Source organism: Carcharhinus amblyrhynchos, chromosome 9, assembly GCF_965287045.1.
Source record: "Carcharhinus amblyrhynchos chromosome 9, sCarAmb.v2.hapA, whole genome shotgun sequence".
Classification (NCBI taxonomy): Eukaryota; Metazoa; Chordata; class Chondrichthyes; order Carcharhiniformes; family Carcharhinidae; genus Carcharhinus; species Carcharhinus amblyrhynchos.
In genome coordinates this window covers 1083509-1102859 of record NC_137332.1, presented here as the reverse complement: position 1 = coordinate 1102859, position 19351 = coordinate 1083509, and the positions used below count along the sequence as shown (strand labels likewise).

Below are 19351 nucleotides of genomic sequence, written 5' to 3'. Positions count from 1 at the left end.
GCTTCCACTACCTCCCCCGGCAACAAGTTCCAGGCACCCCCTCACCCTCTGTGTAAAAAATCTGCCTCGTATATCTCCTTTAAACCTTACCCCTCGCACCTTAAACCTGTGCCCCCAAGTAATTGACTCTTCCACCCTGGGAAAAAGCTTCTGACTATCCACTCTGTCCATGTCTCTCATAATCTTGTAGACTTCTATCAGGTCTCCCCTCACCCTCCATCGCTCCGGTGAGAACAAACCAAGTTTCTCCAACCTCTCCTCATAGCTAATGCCCTCCACACCAGGCAACATCCTGGTAAATCTTTTCTGTACCCTCTCCAAAGCCTCCACATCCTTCTGGTAGTGTGGCGAACAGAATTGAACACTATATTCCAAGTGTGGCCTAACAAAGGTTCTATAAAGCTGCAACATGACTTGCCAATTTCTAAACTCAATACCCCGGCTGATGAAGGCAAGCATGCCGTATGCCTTCTTGATTCCCTTCTCCACCTGCATTGCCACTCTCAGTGCCCTGTGTACCTCTACACCCAGATCCCTCTGCCTATCAATACTCTTAAGGGTTCTGCCATTTACTATATATTTCCTATCTGTATTAGACCTTCCAAAATGCACCACCACACATTTGTCCGGATTAAACTCCATCTGCCATCTCTCTGCCCAAGTGTCCAACTGATCTATATCCTGCTGTATCCTCTGATGGTCCTCATCGCTGTCCGCAAATCCACCAACCTTTGTGTTGTCCACAAACTTACTAATCAAACCAGTTACATTTTTCTCCAAATCATTTATATCTATTACAAACAGCAAAGGTCCCAGCACTGATCCCTGAGGAACACCATTTGTCACAGCCCTCCATTCAGAAACACACCCTTCCACTGCTACCCTCTATCTTCTGTGACCGAGTCAGTTTTGTATCCACCTTGCCCCCTCACCTCTGATCCCATGCGACTTCACCTTCTGCACCAGTCTGCCATGAGGGACCTTGCCAAAGGCCTTACTGAAGTCCATGTAGACAACATCTACTGCCAAGATTCTGTCTGTAAGTCGGGAGCAGGAGCACAGGCTTGTGGTCTGATTTACCAGAGTGTGGGCGGGTGATAGAGCGGTAGGCATGTTTGATATTTGTGTAGCAGTGGGCTAGGACATTTCAGCCTCCGGTGGAACAGGAAACACATTGGTGATAACTTGGTAGAACGCTCTTGATGTTGGTCACGATGAACAAGGCCTCGGGATGTTTTGTCTCTAGGCTGGTGTGAGAGGAATCAAAGGGTAAATGTTGAAGGGTGTTCTTGAGAGTGGAAGGAGGTTTTTGGGGGGCAGTTCCAGGGTGGGCAGCTTCGGGGGAGGCAGTTTCTTGGGTGGGAGAGGCGGGGAGGGCAGTATCCGGAGGGGGCACTTTCCGGGCGCAGTTTCTGGGAATAGCTTTGGGGGGGGGGGCAATTTCCAGGGGGGCAGTTTCCATGAGGGCAGTTTCAAGGGGGAAATTTCTAGGGGCAGTTTCCGGGGGTGGAGTTTCCAGGGGGGCAGTTTCTATGGGGGACCGTTTCCACGGGGGCAATTTCCAGTGGGGGGGCAGTTTCCAGGGGTCGCAGTTTCGGGGGGGGGGTGCAGTTTTCTGGAGTGGTGCAATTTTCAGGAGGACAGTTTCCAGGGGGACAGTTTCTGGTTGGGCAGTTTCAAGGGTGGGGTGGGTTTCTGGGGGCAGTTTCCAGGGGAGGCAGTTTCTGTGGGGACAGTTTCCAGGGGGTAGTTTCTGTGGGGTGGGGGTGGGGGGGTAGTTTCCGAGGGGGCAGTTTCCAGGGTGTCAGTTTTCAGAGGGGACAGTTTCTGGCACGAGGGACAGTTTCCAGGAGTGTAGTTTTCAGGGGACCAGTTTCGGGGTGGGGAGGAGTTTCCGGGGAGGAGTTTCCAGGGGGTAGTTTCTGGGGGTGGGGGAGGAGTTTCCGGGGAGGCAGTTTCTGGGGGTGGGGGGGGGGTGTTTCCGGGGGTGGGGGGAGTTTCAGGGGCAGGACGTTCCATGGGGCTCAGTTCTCAGCCTCCTGCTTTTTGATAGATTTTAATGATCTGGGTGTAAATGTCAGGAGATGATCAAAAAGTTTTGCCAATAATTCCAAACTGGGCTGATAGAGAGGAGGATTACTGGAGTCTGCAAGAAGGTATCATTAGGCTGATTCAGTGGGTAGGAAAATGACAAATAAACTCAACCCAGCGAAACATCAGGGTGATGTGTTTGGGAATCTAAAACAAGGCGAAGGATTACACAATAAATGGGAGGATACGGAAAGGGATGGAGCAGGCGGGGGACCTTGGGCTGAATGTCCACAGATGCAGCAGGACAGAAATGGTTAAGAAGACAGATGGAACCCCTTCAGTTATTGGCCACAGTCTCCAATCTGGAAGCTGAGAGGTTCTGCTGAGATTGTAGGAATCATTAGTGAATTCACAACTCAAGCACTGTGTGACGTCCTGGTCATTACAGAAAGGATATAGTTGCTTTCAAAAGGATGCAGAGGAGATTTACAGGGATGTTACCACCAGGATTGGAAAGGTTGGATCGTCTGGGGTTGTTCTCCTTGGATCACAGGAGGCTGAGGAGAGATTTAATTGAGATGTGAGAACTCTGGGTCGAGTGGATGGGAAGGTCTTGCTTACTTTAGCAGAGAGGTGAGTGACTCGGGAGCAGAGATTTAAAGCGATATAAAGTTTAGAGGGGAGGTGAGGGAAATGTTTTTCGCCCAGAGGGTTATGAGGATCTTAAACACTGTGTTTGAAAGTGGAATAGAATCAGAGACTTTCAACTCAGTTAAAAGGTCTCCGGATATTTCTGTAACCTGCGGGACCATGGGCCGAACATTGGAAAGTGAGATTAGGCTTGGGCCAGGACAGACATAATGGGCCGAGTGGCCTCTTCCTGTGCTGTAAACCTTCTACGTTTCTAGGAGGGACTGTAACTGTCAGGAAGGATGGAACAGGCCGGAGCTTTTCCTTTGAGTTCAGCGGGACCCGGACGAGGTTATCCAACCATTTCATTACTTCATTGCTGACCTGTACCCCAGCACCCAATCAAAACTCACCCATCTCAGCTTTGGAAGCTCCAGTGACCCCCCCCGTCCCCCCGAATCCAGATCCTCATCGAACATTACGGCCCTTCGACCTGTATCCTTCCTCATCCTGGAAACTGTTACCAACTCTTGGTCTGAGAGGGGAGGGGGGGAATGGGGCTGAAGGGTTGATGTTCTTTCTGCTGGGTGATGGTGGGGGGGTTGGGGGGGGTGAAATTGTGAATCGAGTGTTGACTCTCACAGTGATTGGTGAACTGATAACCTGGGGGGGAGAGAACTTTAGTTCAACATCTAACAGAAATCCTGTTTCCATGGATACGTGACAAAGGAGAGAATCATGGGTAAATCTCAAGCCATCGCTGCTTATTTGCCGTGCCTGCTTTTCCATTTACCGACCCCCCCTCTCCACCCCCCCCCCCCCCATTCCCCACCCCCACCCCCCCATTCCCCCCCCCACCCCATCAAAGAAACAGGCATCAGTGTTGCTGTTGACACTGAGTCTGCTCGGGATTGGGTATCTGCAGACACCAGTGAATTGAGTACAGATATTGAATCCGGGACAGATGTCAGCCAAACATCTGTACCTGTCTCTGATCGGAGCTGGTGTAAACGAGAAAGGGTTAATGTGATATCGCAAACTTGGTCAGTCTGGGCAGCTGGCTGTGTCTAATATCACTAACACTTCAAATTCCTCCTGCTCCGCTAAAACGGGGGATAAGAAACCGTTTAACCGTTTCACCAGAAGATTCTGGTTGTCACCAATGTTCTAACTTTCTCAACCTGCTGCACAGGACCAGACAGCCTGATAATCACTCCCTCGTCCAGTCATTGTAAAAGTTTAATTTGTACAGGAAACAAAATCCAAACTGGAGCGTCTGCGGTATTTTGCTTTCAATTTTCACCTGACCTTTAGTCTTTGCCAATAGAATCAGAGAAAGAGGCCATTCTTCCCACTGTGTAAGTGCTGGCTCTTGGATCAGGCTCTCCAATTCGACTCACTCAGTCCTGGAAGCTCGTTCCTTTTCCACTCTCTCCCCAATTCCCTTTTGAAAGTTATTATTGAATCTGCTTCCACCGCCCTTTCAGGCAGCACATTCCAGATCACAGCAACTCACTGTGTCAAATAAAATCCCCCCCCGTCTCCCCGGAGAACTGAACAGTAACCAGGCTGCAGTCAGCAGCAGTAAAACGACACGTATGGGCTCATTCTCCAGCCAAGACACTCAGCATCACAGATTTAAAGAGATCAAAAATGATGGTTCCTTTCAGCTCACCATCAATCTTTCAACCAAGTTGGAGTGGAAACTCTGCTGGAGAGAGGGGTTCTCACTAGCCTGGGATCATTACACATTCCATCAATCACGCCTCCCACCAGCTCCATGATGTCACTGCCTGTTGCTCAGAGCCCACTGGCTTTCCCAGTCTGTACCTCGCTCTGCCTCAGAGCTCCCTGACTCCTACTGAGCTGTTTAAATATTACAAACCAATACAAAATGTGTGTATAAGCTGCTGTCAAGCATCCCCGCTCCACATTTCTGTGTCACCTTTGCCACATTCATAGAATGATAGAATCTACAGTGCAGAAAGAGGCCATTTGGCCCATCGAGCCTGCTCCGACCATAATCCCACACAGCCCGATAACCCCACGCATTTCTCCTAACTAGTTCTCCCTGACACCAAGGGGCAATTTATCATGGCCAATCCACCTAAACTACAAATCTTTGGACTATGGGAGGAAACCGGAGCACCCGGAGGAAACCCACGCAGACACAGGGAGAACATGCAGATTCTGCACAGTTACAGTGACCCAAGCTGGGAATTGAACCCAGGTCCTTGGCGCTGTGAGGAAGCAGTGCTAATCCACTGTGCCACCATGCCACCCTTCCTGTCATTGAGGAGTTCCACAGTGGGAGGGTGTGATTACCGTGTAATTAAAGGAATATACTGGAATTCAGGAATATAAACAGAGAATGCTGGATAAAACCAGGAGCCCTGGCAGCTGCTGCAGAGAAAAAAAAAACAGAGTTAAGCTTCTGAATCCAGATGACTCAATGTTGGGAAGTTCTGGATGGCCTTCCCCTCTTCCCTAACTCTGGGCACAATTCCACAAGCGATCTGCCAATCTTAACACTCGCCACTGACAGTAGCGAGTCTGATACAAAATCACAGAATCCTTCAGCAGGGGAGGCCATTTGGCCCATTGTGCCTGTCTGTGCCGTCTCTTTGACAGAACAATCCAATTAATCCCATTCTCCTCACCTCTCCTCCCATTCCGGCAATTTCTGTTTGTTTAACAAGTATTTATTCACTTGTCTGGAGGAGTCTGATTCTAACAACACCCTAACCACTCAACAACATCCAGGACAAATCAACCCATCTGATTGGCACGCTATCCCTCACCTTAAACATTCACTCCCTCCACCACCGAGGCACAGTCACAGCCGTGTACCATCTACAAGATGCACTGCAGTAACTCACCAAGGATCCTTCAATAGCACCTTCCAAACCCATGACCTCTACCATCTAGAAGGACAGCAGATACCTGGGAACACCCTCGCCTGGAGGTTCCCCTCCAAGTCGCTCACCATCCTCACTTGGAAATATATCGCCATTCCTTCACTCTCACTGGGTCAAAATCCTGGGACTCTTTCCCTAACAGCACCGTGGGTGTACCTACACCTGAGGGAGTGCAGTGTTTCAAGAGGCAGCTCACCACCACTTTCTGAAGGGTAATTAGGGATGGGCAGTAAATGCTGGTCTCACCAGCAACACCCACATCCCATGAAGTAATCTTTTAAAAATCTAATTTCCTGTTAAAAGTCTTTGTTGAATTGCTTTCATTGCCCTTTCAGGCAGCACATTCCAGATCATAGAACTGTTACAGCACGGAATAAGGCCATTCAGCCCATTGAGTCTGTACTGGCTTCCAAAAGTGCTATCCAGATAGTCCCATTCATAAGCCCAAGATAGAACATAAACTGTCCCTGGTTATTGGGCTCTGATAGTGAGCAGTTGGTTGGAAATTCTGAACATTGAGCTGACTGGATGAAAATATGCTGGAGATTGGTTTTTGTGCGTCTGAGCAATGATGCGCAATGGATGATATACAACTGGCCAGTGATTGGCCAGCGTTCACTGCGCCTCAGTGCACAGCGCCATGCTCCAACTCACTCCTCAGAATATATTTTCATTTCTTATTGTCTGTGAAAAGGTTGATTCTGCTGAGCCAGGTCCTCCTGGATTGCACTAACATTAACTGTGGTTGCATTTCCCTCATGGCACAGTACTCTCCAGAAGAAATACTGGAATATGACTATGATTATAGTGATGAGTTTGACTATCGGCCAACTGAGGAAAAATCAACACTGGAAGGGACAGAATCCCCAACTGAGGTAACAAAGACCAGATTCCAATCTTCAGCATGGTCTGTTATCTTTGTCCACTCATCCTGTCCATCCTCTGGTCATTCTCATCAAACTCACCATTCACTTTTCTCCAGAACAACTCTTTCCTGTCTTTCATTTTCCTCAATCCCTCCTGCCTACAATTCCTCCCTCCTTCCCTTTCCCTCAATCCCTCCCTTCCATCCCTCAAACCATCCCTTCCTTTCCCTCAATTCTTCTCTCTCTCCCTCCCTGTCTCCACATGGTTTTTATTCACAGCTGGGAGTCAGGAACACAGATCGGTTGCCCCCTTCGATTCATACTTTTCCTGTTTTCCTGCCATCATTATTTACGCTCTTTTCCATTCCATCTCTCACCACATTTTTCAGAAAAAGAAATCCATTTCATTCATCACATTGAAGAAGGATGTTGGACAAACTAAAACTCAGAACATAGCGACAAAGATTACTTCCAAAAAAATCTTTACGTCTGAGAAGAGGATACAGAACTTGTCCAGTCACCAAACAGCATCAAAACTCAAGGTTGGGCCAAAGGTAGCAAAAGTGATCAAGATCTTCTGAGGAGTCAAGACCGGAAGATCTCTGATGATAGACCTGAATGACCTTTAACCCCACCCTCCCCCGTAACCCCCACCTCTTCTTTCCCACCCTCAATCACTCTGGCTGAATCTGCCAAATTTTCACTTGATTTACGATGTGTCACTGAGTAAACTTTGCAATGTTTTATCTCAATTTCAACTCAGGTTCTGAACAATGTGTTGCCAGAACAGACTGGAGAGGAATATTACTACGAAACCTATGAAGAAACCACCAGCTCAGCAGCCAAAGAGAAAGTTAATGAGGTAAAAAAAACAAAACCTGGGGAATCTTGTCTCAGTTTATCCCGTCAGAACCTTTGCAATCTTTAACATGTGTAAATTTACCAGTTTATAATAGCCTGGGATTTTTCCACATTCTGAGAGATTGGTGGCCAGGCTTGAGAGAGTTTGAAAGGAGAAAGACTCTGACCCAAACCTGAGGTTAGCGGCAGTGCCACAGACATTAGAAAAGGTAAGCGGTAAAGTGATAAGATGGAGTTCAGTCCTCATCTCAGTCTGAAAGCATATTGGAGAGTTACTGCTCATCTGAAAACACCAAACATGTTTAGATTGAGCTAAATCCAACATTTTCACTCCGGTTGCCAATCACATCATGAATTTTAAACATTTTAAAATTTTTGACAAACTGCTCTTTATGTTGGATTTGGAGAGTAACAAATTGTGCAATTTGTTTAACATTAATTCATTCACCAGACATTACATTTGCTGCTTCTATTTAACATGTCGGTAAATGAGAATCAAAGCTCGAGGCAATGTCTAATGAAGGTGGAAGTTTTAACATTTATTTGACTTTATTTGATTCAGTGAATCTTACACTGGGTTCCGCTGCTGTCTACCGGGATTGGGTCTTTGCTATGTTAGGATCAGTAGGAGGTTGTTAAGCTCTTTGTTCCACTATTCAATTGGACCAGAGCTGAAATGTAACTCAATCTATTGACCCACCTTGAATTTTAACACTGGGACGGAATCCATCAATTTGAGAATTCTGAATAACCCCAGAGTCACAGCCCCGTGGGGGGAGTGAGTTCCTGTTTGCTACTTCCCTTGTTTGGTCTCACCCCTGAATGGCCAAGTATTTATTTTAAAGTTATATTCCTCCCTGTTCTGGACTCTTCCCACTGACAGCAAGGGAAAGTGAAGTCACTTCACCCTGACACTATACTTGGAGTTTGAATGTACCCTTAAGCTGGACAGCCATATTAACAGAGATCTCAGCGTTACGTGCGCTGAGTTGCTCTTGTTCCTCAGCTACGACCTGATGAAAAGTTCACACCAAGCTGTACAGTTTCAGGTTCCTCCAGAACTTGCCCCAGGCTCTGTTCATTCAATTACATCAAATAGAAATCACAGACACAGGCCTCTTGGTGTTTATCCTTCACACAAACCTCCCCTTCCCAGGCTGCCTTTAACTCACCCTATCAGCACAACATTCAGTTCACCAAGATTCAAGCTGACTTCTGAGCTTTGGGTTTAAGAAGTTGCTTTGTTATTTTCCCCACAAATGTTTCCAAACACTGTGTAAACCTAAAGTTACAATCCCCATGATTAGACAAGATGGTAAAAAGTCTTTGGGAGAGTTTATCTAACAGTTTTTTTCTGAAACTTTGAGCTTTCCAATATCTGCATCATTCATAGTCACCAAATCACCGAGAAAAGCTGAAATGAATCAAAGGAAAATAAAGTTAAAAATTCTGATCCATCCATTGCCTCGACACGGACAGTTGCTTGCAAAGATTACCAAGAGATGAAGATGTCAGAGGAAATATTTCCTCATTCATTTCAAATTCCCAATAGCTGTTGAATTTGTTCATGAATAATTGCTCCTTTTATTTCGGTCAGACCTCTGCATGCAGTCTGACTATTTTGTATAAATGTGTTTTTCATAATGATAAAGCCACTTCCTGATGTGAGCTATAAAACACAACTGTTGTCCCTACTCACTCAAAAAGCAGAAGAGAGCAGCATCAAACATCTCTCGGGCTACTTTGCAATGCACCGTGTTGTCAAATTAAACTGACGCTTTGCTAACACAATGCTAATATCATTTTTCATTTCCCAAACACTGTGAACTTCACTTGGATTAAATAAGACAAATACTGAGGATGACTATAAAGACGAATACCTGACTGGAGAGGATTATTATCATGAGAAGAAAGAGACTGAAGAAAAGGAACAGGAGTTCAACGAGTATGACCTGAACGAGTATGATTTCAAAGAGTACGATCCCAGTGAATATGACTTCAAGGAGTATGATGGCAAAAAGCATGACCTCGATGGGCATGACCTCGATGGGCGTGACCTTGATGGGCATGACCTCGATGGGCGTGACCTCGATGGGCATGACCTCGATGGGCATGACCTTGATGGGCGTGACCTTGATGGGCGTGACCTCGATGGGCATGACCGCGATGGGCATGATGTCAAAAATTCTTCCAGCAAAGGAACGAGCACTGATGAGCATGATTTCAAAGCTTATGATGTTGAAGAATATGACCCCAATGAATATGACACTAAGCGTTATGAAGATGAATATTATTACGAGGTCACAGAATATGAGGATAAGGACCCAACAAGCACATCTTCCCGGGATGAGTTTGGTCCTGGGGTCCCAGCCGAGACAAGTGTAAGTTCACAGATTCTTTACTGCAAGTTTTCAACTCCAATCATTTCGCTTTAAAAATAATGAACTTGGCTTTCAGAAAAGATACACAGCGGTGAAGCTGATCTTTTCTGATCTTCTCCAGCTCCCGGTCAGCTTACATCCCCAGTCCTGAGCATCTCCTGACAGCTCAGGAAAGGGGGACATTAATTGGTCAGATTTCAATTCCATATTATCAATAAATAAGTGGAATTATCAGAGAAATGAGTGATTGAGATTCCATCTTGCTGTGTGGCAAAGATTATGCCTCAAGTAAATGAGAAGGTGCCTCAACAAGTATTATTTCACAAGGTTAGGGTGAACATAGAAACAGAATCATAATTTAAAGCAGACAAGTGTGAGGTATTGCACTTTGGAAGGACAAACCAAAGCAGAACGTACAGGCTAAATGGTAGGACACTGAAGAGTGCAGTAGAACAGAGGGATCTGGGGATACAGATACATAATTCCCTAAAAGTGGTGTCACAGGTGGATAGGGTCATAAAGAGTGCTTTTGGTATATTGGCCTTTATAAATCAAAGTATCGAGTATAAAAGTTGGAGTGTTATGGTAAGGTTATATAAGGCATTGGTGAGGCTGAATTTAGAGTATTGTGTACAGTTTTGGTCACCTAGTTACAGGAAGGATGTAAATAAGGTTGAAAGAGTGCAGAGAAGGTTCACAAGGATGTTGCCGGGACTTGAGAAGCTGAGTTACAGAGAGAGATTGAATAGGTTAGGACTTTATTCCCTGGAGTGTAGAAGAATGAGGGGAGATTTGATGGAGGTGTATAAGATTTTGATGGGTATAGATAGAGTGAATGCAAGCAGGCTTTTTCCACTGAGGCTAGGGGAGAAAAAAACCAGAGGGCATGGGTTAAGGGTGAAAGGAGAAAAGTTTAAAGGGAATATTAGGGGGGGATTCTTCACACAGAGAGTGGTGGGAGTGTGGAATGAGCTGCCGGATAAAGTGGTAAATGCGGGGTCACTTTTAACATTTAAGAAAAACTTGGAAACTTGGACAGGTACACGGATGAGAGAGGTGTGGAGGGATATGGTCCAAGTGCAGGTCAGTGGAACTAGGTAAAAAATGGTTCGGCACAGACAAGAAGGGCCTGTTTCTGAGCCGTAATTTTCTATGGTTTCTATAGTTTCTACAGGTTCTGTGTTTCTAAGGTTAGGATTGATAAGAGATAATCTAACAATGAACAAGAATCAGAGAAAAGCGATATATATATATATAAACCATTTTCAAGTTGTAACTGACAGTATGATATTGCAAAAGGATTGGATACAAGATTTGATTTGATTTATTATCGTAAATGTACGCAGACGCAGTGAAAAATATTATTTATTGCGTGCTATACAGACAAAGCATACCGTTCATAGAGAAGGAAAGGAGAGTGTGCAGAATGTAGTGCTACAGTCAGAGCTAGAGTGTAGAGAAAGATCAACTTAATGCGAGGTAGGTCCTTTCAAAAGTCTGACAGCAGCAGGGAAGAAGCTGCTCTTGAGTCAGTTGGTCCGTGACCTCAGATTTTTGTCCCTTTTACCTGACGGAGAAAGGTGGATGAGAGAATGTCCGGGGTGCATGGGGTCCTTGATTATGCTGGCTGCTTTGCTGAGGCAGCGGGAAGTGTAGACAGAGTTAATGGATGGGAGGTTGATTTGGGTGATGGATTCTTTGTGCTTTCTTGTGGTCTTGGGCAGAGCAGGAGCCCTGACCGAGCTGTGATACAACCAGAAAGAATGCTTTTTATGGGGCATCTGTAAACGTTGGTGAGAGTCGCAGCGGACATGCCAAATTTCCTTAGACTCCTGAGAAAGTAGAGGTGTGATGGAACCAGGACGGTTTTGGTGTTCTGGACACCTAAAAACTTGAAGCTCTCGACCCTCTCTACTTCATCCCCGTTGATGTAGACAGGGGCATGTTCTCCTTTACACTTCCTGAAGTCGATGACAACTTCCTTCATTTTGTTAACTTTGAGGGAGAGATTATTGTCGAAAATGTAAACTTGTCCACTTTGGCAGAATCTTATTTTGATGAAGAGAGATTGTAGAAGTTGGGATACAGAGGGAATATCAATCATTAAAAGCGCTCACAATATTCCAAATGTGGTCGGACCAAAGCTTGATACACCCTCAGCAATCCATCCCTGCTTTTATATTCTTGTCCTCTCAAAATGAATGCTAACATTACATTTGACTTGCTAACTACCAACTAAACCTGCAAGTTAACTTTAAGAGAATCCTGAATTAGGATTCCCAAGTCCCTTTGCACTTCTGATTTCTGAATTCCTCCCCATTTAGAGAATAGTCTATGTCTCCATTCTTGCTACCAAAATGCGTAACCTCACACTTTCCCACATTGTATTCCATCTGCCACTTCTTGAATACAGTAAGAAGTCTGACAACACCAGGTTTAAGTCCAACCGATTTATTTGATAGTAAACTCACTAGCTTTCAAGGTTCGCCTCTTTGTCAGGTGAATGGAGAGCCTGGCCAGAGCTCTCCATTCACCTGATGAAGAGGGGAACCTCGAAAGCTTGTGAGTTTACTATCAAATAAATCGGTTGGACTTAAACCTGGTGTTGTCAGACTTCTTACTGTGTTTACCCCAGTCCAACGCCGGCATCTCCACACCATGACTACTTGAATAGTCAGAAGCTTTTTCCAACAGTAGAAGAGTCAGTTTCTAGGGGCATTGGTTTATTGTGTGAGGGACGTGAAGATTATGAGGCAAACGTTTTACACAAAGGGTGGTCGGTACCTGGAACTCGCTGCCGGGGGAGGTAGTGGAAGAGGATATGATAGTGACTTTTAAGCGGCATCTTGACAAATGCATGAATAAGATGGGAATAGAGGGATATGGGGGTTATTAGCTCAGCTGGGCAGCATGGTCAGTACAGGCTTGGAGGGTCGAAGGGCCTGTTTCTCTGCTGTAATTTTCTTTGTTCTTTGTTCTTTGTCCATTCAGGATTTATTAACAGCAGAACAAAGTTAAGCAGAGTGTGAAAGGACAACCTGGGACATTAAATAAAAGGCCCTGCTGGGGTGGGATGAGCGAAGTGGGGTGAATGCAGGATGGTAAGAGAGATTTTTAAAAAAGTCGAAAATGAAGCTGGCTTGGGCACAGAAAGCAGAGAGTGGCAGTGGAAGGGGATTTTCTAACTGGAGATCCACAAGGATCAGTACAGGGGCCTCTGCTGTTTGCAATACATTTAGAGGAAGATGTAGGTGGTCTGATTAGTAAATTTGCAGATGATACTGAAACTAGGGGAGTAGCGGATAGTGAGGAGGATTGTCAGAGGATGAGGCAGGGTATAAATCAGCTGGAGACCTGGGAATTTAACCTGATTATTAAATGTGAGGTGATGCGATCCTGGAAGGTCTCCTGCAGAAGGAACATATTCGGTAAATGGTAGAGTCCATAGAAATATTAGCACACAGAAGGAGCTAGGCACGCAGATCAAAATTCCCTAAAGGTGGTAACTCTGGTGGACAAGGTGGTCAGGAAGGTGTTTGGCATACTGCCCTTCATCGATCGGGGTGTTGGGTATAGGAATTGGAAAATCATGTTACAGCTGTGTATAAGACTTTGGTTCAGCCGCATTTGGAGTACAATTCTGGTCGCTACAGTACCGGAAGGATGTTGATGCATTGGAAAGGGTGCAGGAGAGATTTACCAGGATGTTGCCTCATTTGGAGGATATGGACTAATACGAAAGGTTGAACAAACTTGGATTGTTTTCACTGGAGCGTCGGAGGATGAGGGGGATCTCACAGAGTCATAGAGGTTTACAGCATGGAAACAGGCCCTTCGGCCCAACTTGTCCATGCCACCATTTTTTTAAACCCCTAAGCTAGTCCCAATTGCCCGCACTTGGCCCATATCCCTCAATACCCATCGTACCCATGTAACTCTCTAAATGCTTTTTAAAAGATAAAATTGTACCCGCCTCTACTACTGCCTCTGGCAGCTTGTTCCAGACACTCACCACCCTCTGTGTGAAAAAATTGTCCCTCTGGACACTTTTGTATCTCTCCCCTCTCACCTTAAACCTCTGCCCTCTAGTTTTAGACTCCCCTACCTTTGGGAAAAGATATTGACTATCTAGCTGATCTGTGCCCCTCATTATTTTATAGACCTCTATAAGATCACCCCTCAGCCTCCTGCACTCCAGAGAAAAACGTCCCAGTCTATCCAGCCTCTTCTTATATCTCAATCCAGCAAATCCAAGTAGCATCCTAGTAAATCTTTTCTGCACTCTAGTTTAATAATATCCTTTCTATAATAGGGTGACCAGAACTGTACACAGTATTCAAAGTGTAGCCTTCCCAATGTCTTGTACAACTTCAACAAGTCATCCCAACTCCTGTATTCAATGTTCTGACCAATGAAACCAAGCATGCTGAATGAACATAAGAACATAAGAAATAGGAGCAGGAGTAGGCCATCTAGCCCTTCGAGCCTGCCCCACCATTCAATAAGATCATGGCTGATTTGAAGTGGATCAGTTCCACTTTCCCGCTTTCTCCCCATAACCCTTAATTCCCCTGTCTATCAGAAACCTATCTACCCGCGTCTTAAATATATTTAGCGAGGTAGCCTCCACCACTTCAACGGGCAGAGAATTCCAGAGATTCACCACCCTTTGGGTGAAGAAGTTCCTCCTCAACTCCATTCTAAACTGCCCACCCCCCCCTTATCTTGAGGCTGTGTCCTCTAGTCCTGCTGTCCTTTCTAAGTGGGAAGAATCTCTCTACCTCTACCCTATCCATCCCCTTCATTATCTTATACGTCTCTATAAGATCCCCCCTCATCCTTCTAAACTCCAACGAGTACAGACCCAGTCTATTTAGACTCTCTTCATAGTCCAACCCCCTCATCTCCTTCACCACTCTTCACCACTCTGTCCACCTGTGACTCCACTTTCAAGGAGCTATGAACCTGTACCCCTAGATCTCTTTGTTCTGTAACTCTCCCCAGTGTCCTACCATTAACTGAGTAAGTCCTGCCCTGATTCAATTTATCAAAATGCATCACCTCACATTTACCTAAATTAAACTCCATCTGCCATTTGTCAGCCCACTGGCCCAATTGATCAAAATCCTACTGCAATTTGTGATAACTTTCTTCACTGCCCACTATGCCACCAATCTTGGTGTCATCTGCAAACTTACTAACCATGCCTCCTATACTCTCATCCAAATCATTAATAGAAATGACAAATAACAGTGGGCCCAGCACTGATCCCTGAGGCACACCGCTGGTCACAGGCCTCCAGTTTGAAAAACAACTCTCTACAACCACCCTCTGGCTTCTGTCAAGAAGCTAATTTTGTATCCATTTCGATACCTCACCCTGGATTCCGTGAGATTTAACTTTATGCAACAACCTACCATGCGGTACCTTGTCAAAGGCCTTGCTAAAGTTCATGTAGACAACATCAACTGCACTGCCCTCATCTACCTTCTTCATTACCCCTTCAAAAAACTCAATTAAATTTATGAGACATGGTTTTCCACTCTCAAAGCCATGCTGACTGTCCCTAATCAGTCCTTGTGTCTCTAAATGCCTGTAGATCCTGTCTCTCAAAATACCTTCCAACAATTTACCCACCACAGATGTGAGGCTCACTGGCCTGTAGTTCCCAGGCTTTTCCCTGCAACCCTTTTTAAACAAAGGCTCAACATTTGCCACTCTCCAATCTTCAAACATCTCACCTGTGAACATAGAACATAGAACACTACAGCACAAACAGGCCCTTCGGCCCACAAGTTGTGCCTATCATATCCATACCTACCAGGCCTATCTATAACTCCCAATCCCATTAAATCCCATATACTCATCCAGAAGTCTCTTAAAAGACCCCAGCGAGTTCGCTTCTACCACCACCAACGGCAGCCAATTCCACTCACTCACCACCCTCTGAGTGAAAAACTTACCCCTGACATCTCCTCTGTACTTGCTCCCCAGCACCTTAAACCTGTGCCCTCTCATAGCGACCATTTCAGCCCTGGGAAATAGCCTCCAAGAATCCACCCTATCTATTCCTCTCAACATCTTATAAACCTCTATCAGGTCGCCTCTCATCCTTCATCTCTCCAGGGAGAAAATACCTAGCTCCCTCAACCTATCCTCATAAGGCATGCCTCCCAATCCCGGCAACATCCTTGTAAATCTCCTCTGCACCCTCTCAATAGCTTCCACATCCTTCTTGTAGTGAGGCGACCAGAACTGCGCACAGTACTCCAAGTGGGGTCTGACAAGGAAGCACTCCTTCACCTGGTGTTTGGACCCTGTGATGTGAGCAGGGAGGAGGTGAAGGGGCAGGTGTTTCACATTGATATAATCTTCCAAAGTTCCTAGGTTCTGGAAGGATCCCCGCGGATTGGAAAACAGTGAATGTAACACCTTTATTCAAGAAAGAAGCGAGACAGAAAGCAGGAAATTAATCCAACCAGTTAATCTAGTATCTGTCCCAGGGAAACTGCTCAAATCCATTATCCAGGAGCAGGGTTCTTAGAAAATCATAATTTGATCAGGCAAAGTAAACATTTGTTTGTGAAAAGGAAATCATATTTAACGAATTGATTTGAATATTTTGAGGAATAACAAGCAATGTGGTTAAAGGGGAATCTGTGGATGTGATGTACTTGGATTTCCAGAAGGCTTTTGATGAGGAGCCATATCACAGGTTCCTTCATGATGTCAGTAAGCATGGGGTAGGGTGCAGGGGGTGATGTGTGAGTATGGGGATTCAGAGCTGTTTAGCTAACACAGAGCAGAGATCGGGATAAATGAGTGTGTTTCAGGTTGGCCAGATGTAACTAGGGGAGTGCCACAGGGATCAGTGCTGGGGCCATAGCTCTTTACAATCCATTTCAATGACTTAGCTAATATACGATAGCTACATTTTCTGATGAAAGCGTAATAAATAGGAGGAGAACTTGGGAAAAGAGTTTACAATGGGACTTCAACAGATTAAGAGAGTGGGCAAAAAATTGTCAGATGGCATATAATATGGGAAAATATGAACTTGTCCACTTTCGCAGGAATAAAGAAAAAGCAGCAATTTATTTAAATGGGGAGAGATTACAGAACTCTGAGTTACAGAGGGATCTGGATGTCCTGGTACATCAATCAGGATATATCGTTACACAGAACATAAGAACATAAGAAATAGGAGCAGGAGTAGGCCATCTAGCCCTTCGAGCCTGCCCCGCCATTCAATAAGATCATGGCTGATCTGTCGTGTCTCAGTTCCACATTCCCGCCCTCTCCCCATAACCCTTAATCCCCTTGCCTATCAAAAACCTATCAACCTGCGTCTTAAATATATTTAGCGAGGCAGCCTCCACCACTTCAACGGGCAGAGAATTCCAGAGATTCACCACCCTTTGAGCGAAGAAGTTTCTCCTCAACTCCGTTCTAAATCGCCCCCCCTTTATCTTGAGGCTGTGCCCCCTAGTCCTACTGTCCTTTCTGAGCGGGAAGAGCCTCTCCACCTCTATCCTATCCACCCCATTCATCATCTTATATGTCTCAATGAGATCTCCCCTCATTCTTCTAAACTCTAACGAGTACAAGCCTAGTTTATTCAGCCTCTCCTCATAGCTCAACCCCCTCAACTCCGGAATCAGCCTAGTAAACCTCCTCTGCACTCCTTCCAAGGCCAAAATATCCTTGCGTAAGTGCGGCGACCAAAACTGCACATGGTACTCCAGCTGCGGCCTCATCAGTGCCCTATACAGCTGCAGCAAGACCTCCCTACTTTTATATTCAATCCCCCTCGCTATGAAGGCCAGCATCCCATTCGCCTTCCTGACCACCTGCTGCACCTGCAGGCTGGGTTTTTGCGACTCATGCACAAGGACCCCGAGGTCCCTCTGCACCGTCGCCTGCTGCAGTTTTTCGCCACGTAAGTAATAGTCCTTCCTACCATTATTCCTACCAAAGTGGACCACCTCACACTTGCCAACATTAAATTCCATTTGCCATTTCCTGGCCCATTCGCCCAGCCTATCTAGATCCTTCTACACAGGTGCAGTAAGTGATCAGGAAGGAAAATGGAATGTTGGTATTTATTGTGAGCGAAATGGAATGCAAAATTTGGAATATTTGACTGCAGATGTGCGGGGTGTTGGTGAGACCACATCTGGAATACTGCGTACAGTTTTGGCCACGTTACAGTGGAAAGCAGGTCAGAGAAGTTTCGCTTGTCTTATTCCTGGGATAAAGGGTGGAATTTTCCCATTCCGCTCGCCACGGGAATCAGAGTGGGTGGGGGGGCGGGGGATGGACCAAACAAAAGTGTGTTGACCTCGGGTGGGATTTTCGGCCTTGGGGTGAGGGCCACTGGAAAACCCCAACCAAAAGGGTTTATTTTTTTGAAATCATTGATAGGATGGACCAGCATTTATTGCCCATTCCTAACTGCCCTCGAGAAGGCGGTGGAGAACTGCCTTCTTCAATCCTCTGCAGTCCATACGGCGTAGGTACACCCGTAGTGCTGTTAGAACATAGAGCATAGAACATTACAGCGCGGAACAGGCCCTTCGGCCCACGATGTTGCGCCGACCAGTTAAAAAACAATGACCCTCTAACCTAAACCAATCCCTTTCCATCCATAAACCTATCCACGGATCTCTTAAATGCCCCCAAACTAGGCGCATTTACAACTGCAGCAGGCAGGGCATTCCAATCCCTCACCACCCTCTGGGTAAAGAACCTACCCCTGACATCCGTCCTATAACTACCACCCCTTAATTTAAAGCTATGCCCCCTCGTGCTAGCTTTCTCCATCCGAGGAAAAAGGCTATCACTGTCCACCCTATCTAAACCTCTAATCATCTTATATGTTTCAATAAGATCCCCTCTTAGCCGCCTTCTTTCTAACGAAAACAACCTCAAATCCCTCAGTCTCTCCTCATAGGACCTCCCCTCCATACCAGGCAACATCCTGGTAAACCTCCTCTGCACCCTCTCCAAAGCCTCCACATTCTTCCTATAATGTGGGGACCAGAACTGCACACAGTACTCCAAGTGCGGCCGCACCAGAGTTGTGTACAGTTGCAACATGACGCTGCGGCTCCTAAATTCAATCCCCCTACCAATAAACGCCAAGACACCGTATGCCTTCTTAACAACCTTATCTACTTGATTCCCAACTTTCAGGGATCTATGTACACATACACCTGGATCCCTCTGCTCATCCACACTATTCAGAGTCCTACCGTTAGCCCCATACTCTACACATCCGTTATTCCTGCCAAAGTGAATTACCTCACACTTTTCTGCATTAAACTCCATCCTCCACCTCTCGGCCCAGTTCTGCAACTTGTCCAAGTCTCCCTGTAGACTAAGACACCCTTCCTCACTATCTACCACACCTCCGACTTTGGTGTCATCAGCAAATTTACTAATCCACCCAACTATACCCTCATCCAGATCATTTATAAAAATTACAAACAGCAGTGGCCCCAAAACAGATCCCTGAGGCACACCACTTGCAACCGAACTCCATGACGAATATTTACCATCAACCACCACCCTCTGTCTCCTATCTGCTAGCCAATTCCTGATCCAATTAACTAAATCACCCTCAATCCCAGACATCTGCATTTTCTGCAGAAGCCTTCCATGG

The 19351-nt window shown here is 45.8% G+C and overlaps 1 protein-coding gene across 1 annotated transcript in view; it reads left to right on the top strand.

Annotated features, from left to right (window-relative positions):
- The window catches only part of col11a1a (collagen, type XI, alpha 1a), a 443284-nt gene that overhangs the window by 105977 nt on the left and 317956 nt on the right, over positions 1-19351 (top strand). The window contains exons 6-8 of the mRNA XM_080195067.1: positions 6347-6454; positions 7209-7307; positions 9154-9687. Coding sequence (XP_080051193.1) covers positions 6347-6454; positions 7209-7307; positions 9154-9687 — 741 coding nt within the window. The remainder of the gene's footprint in view (positions 1-6346; positions 6455-7208; positions 7308-9153; positions 9688-19351) is intronic.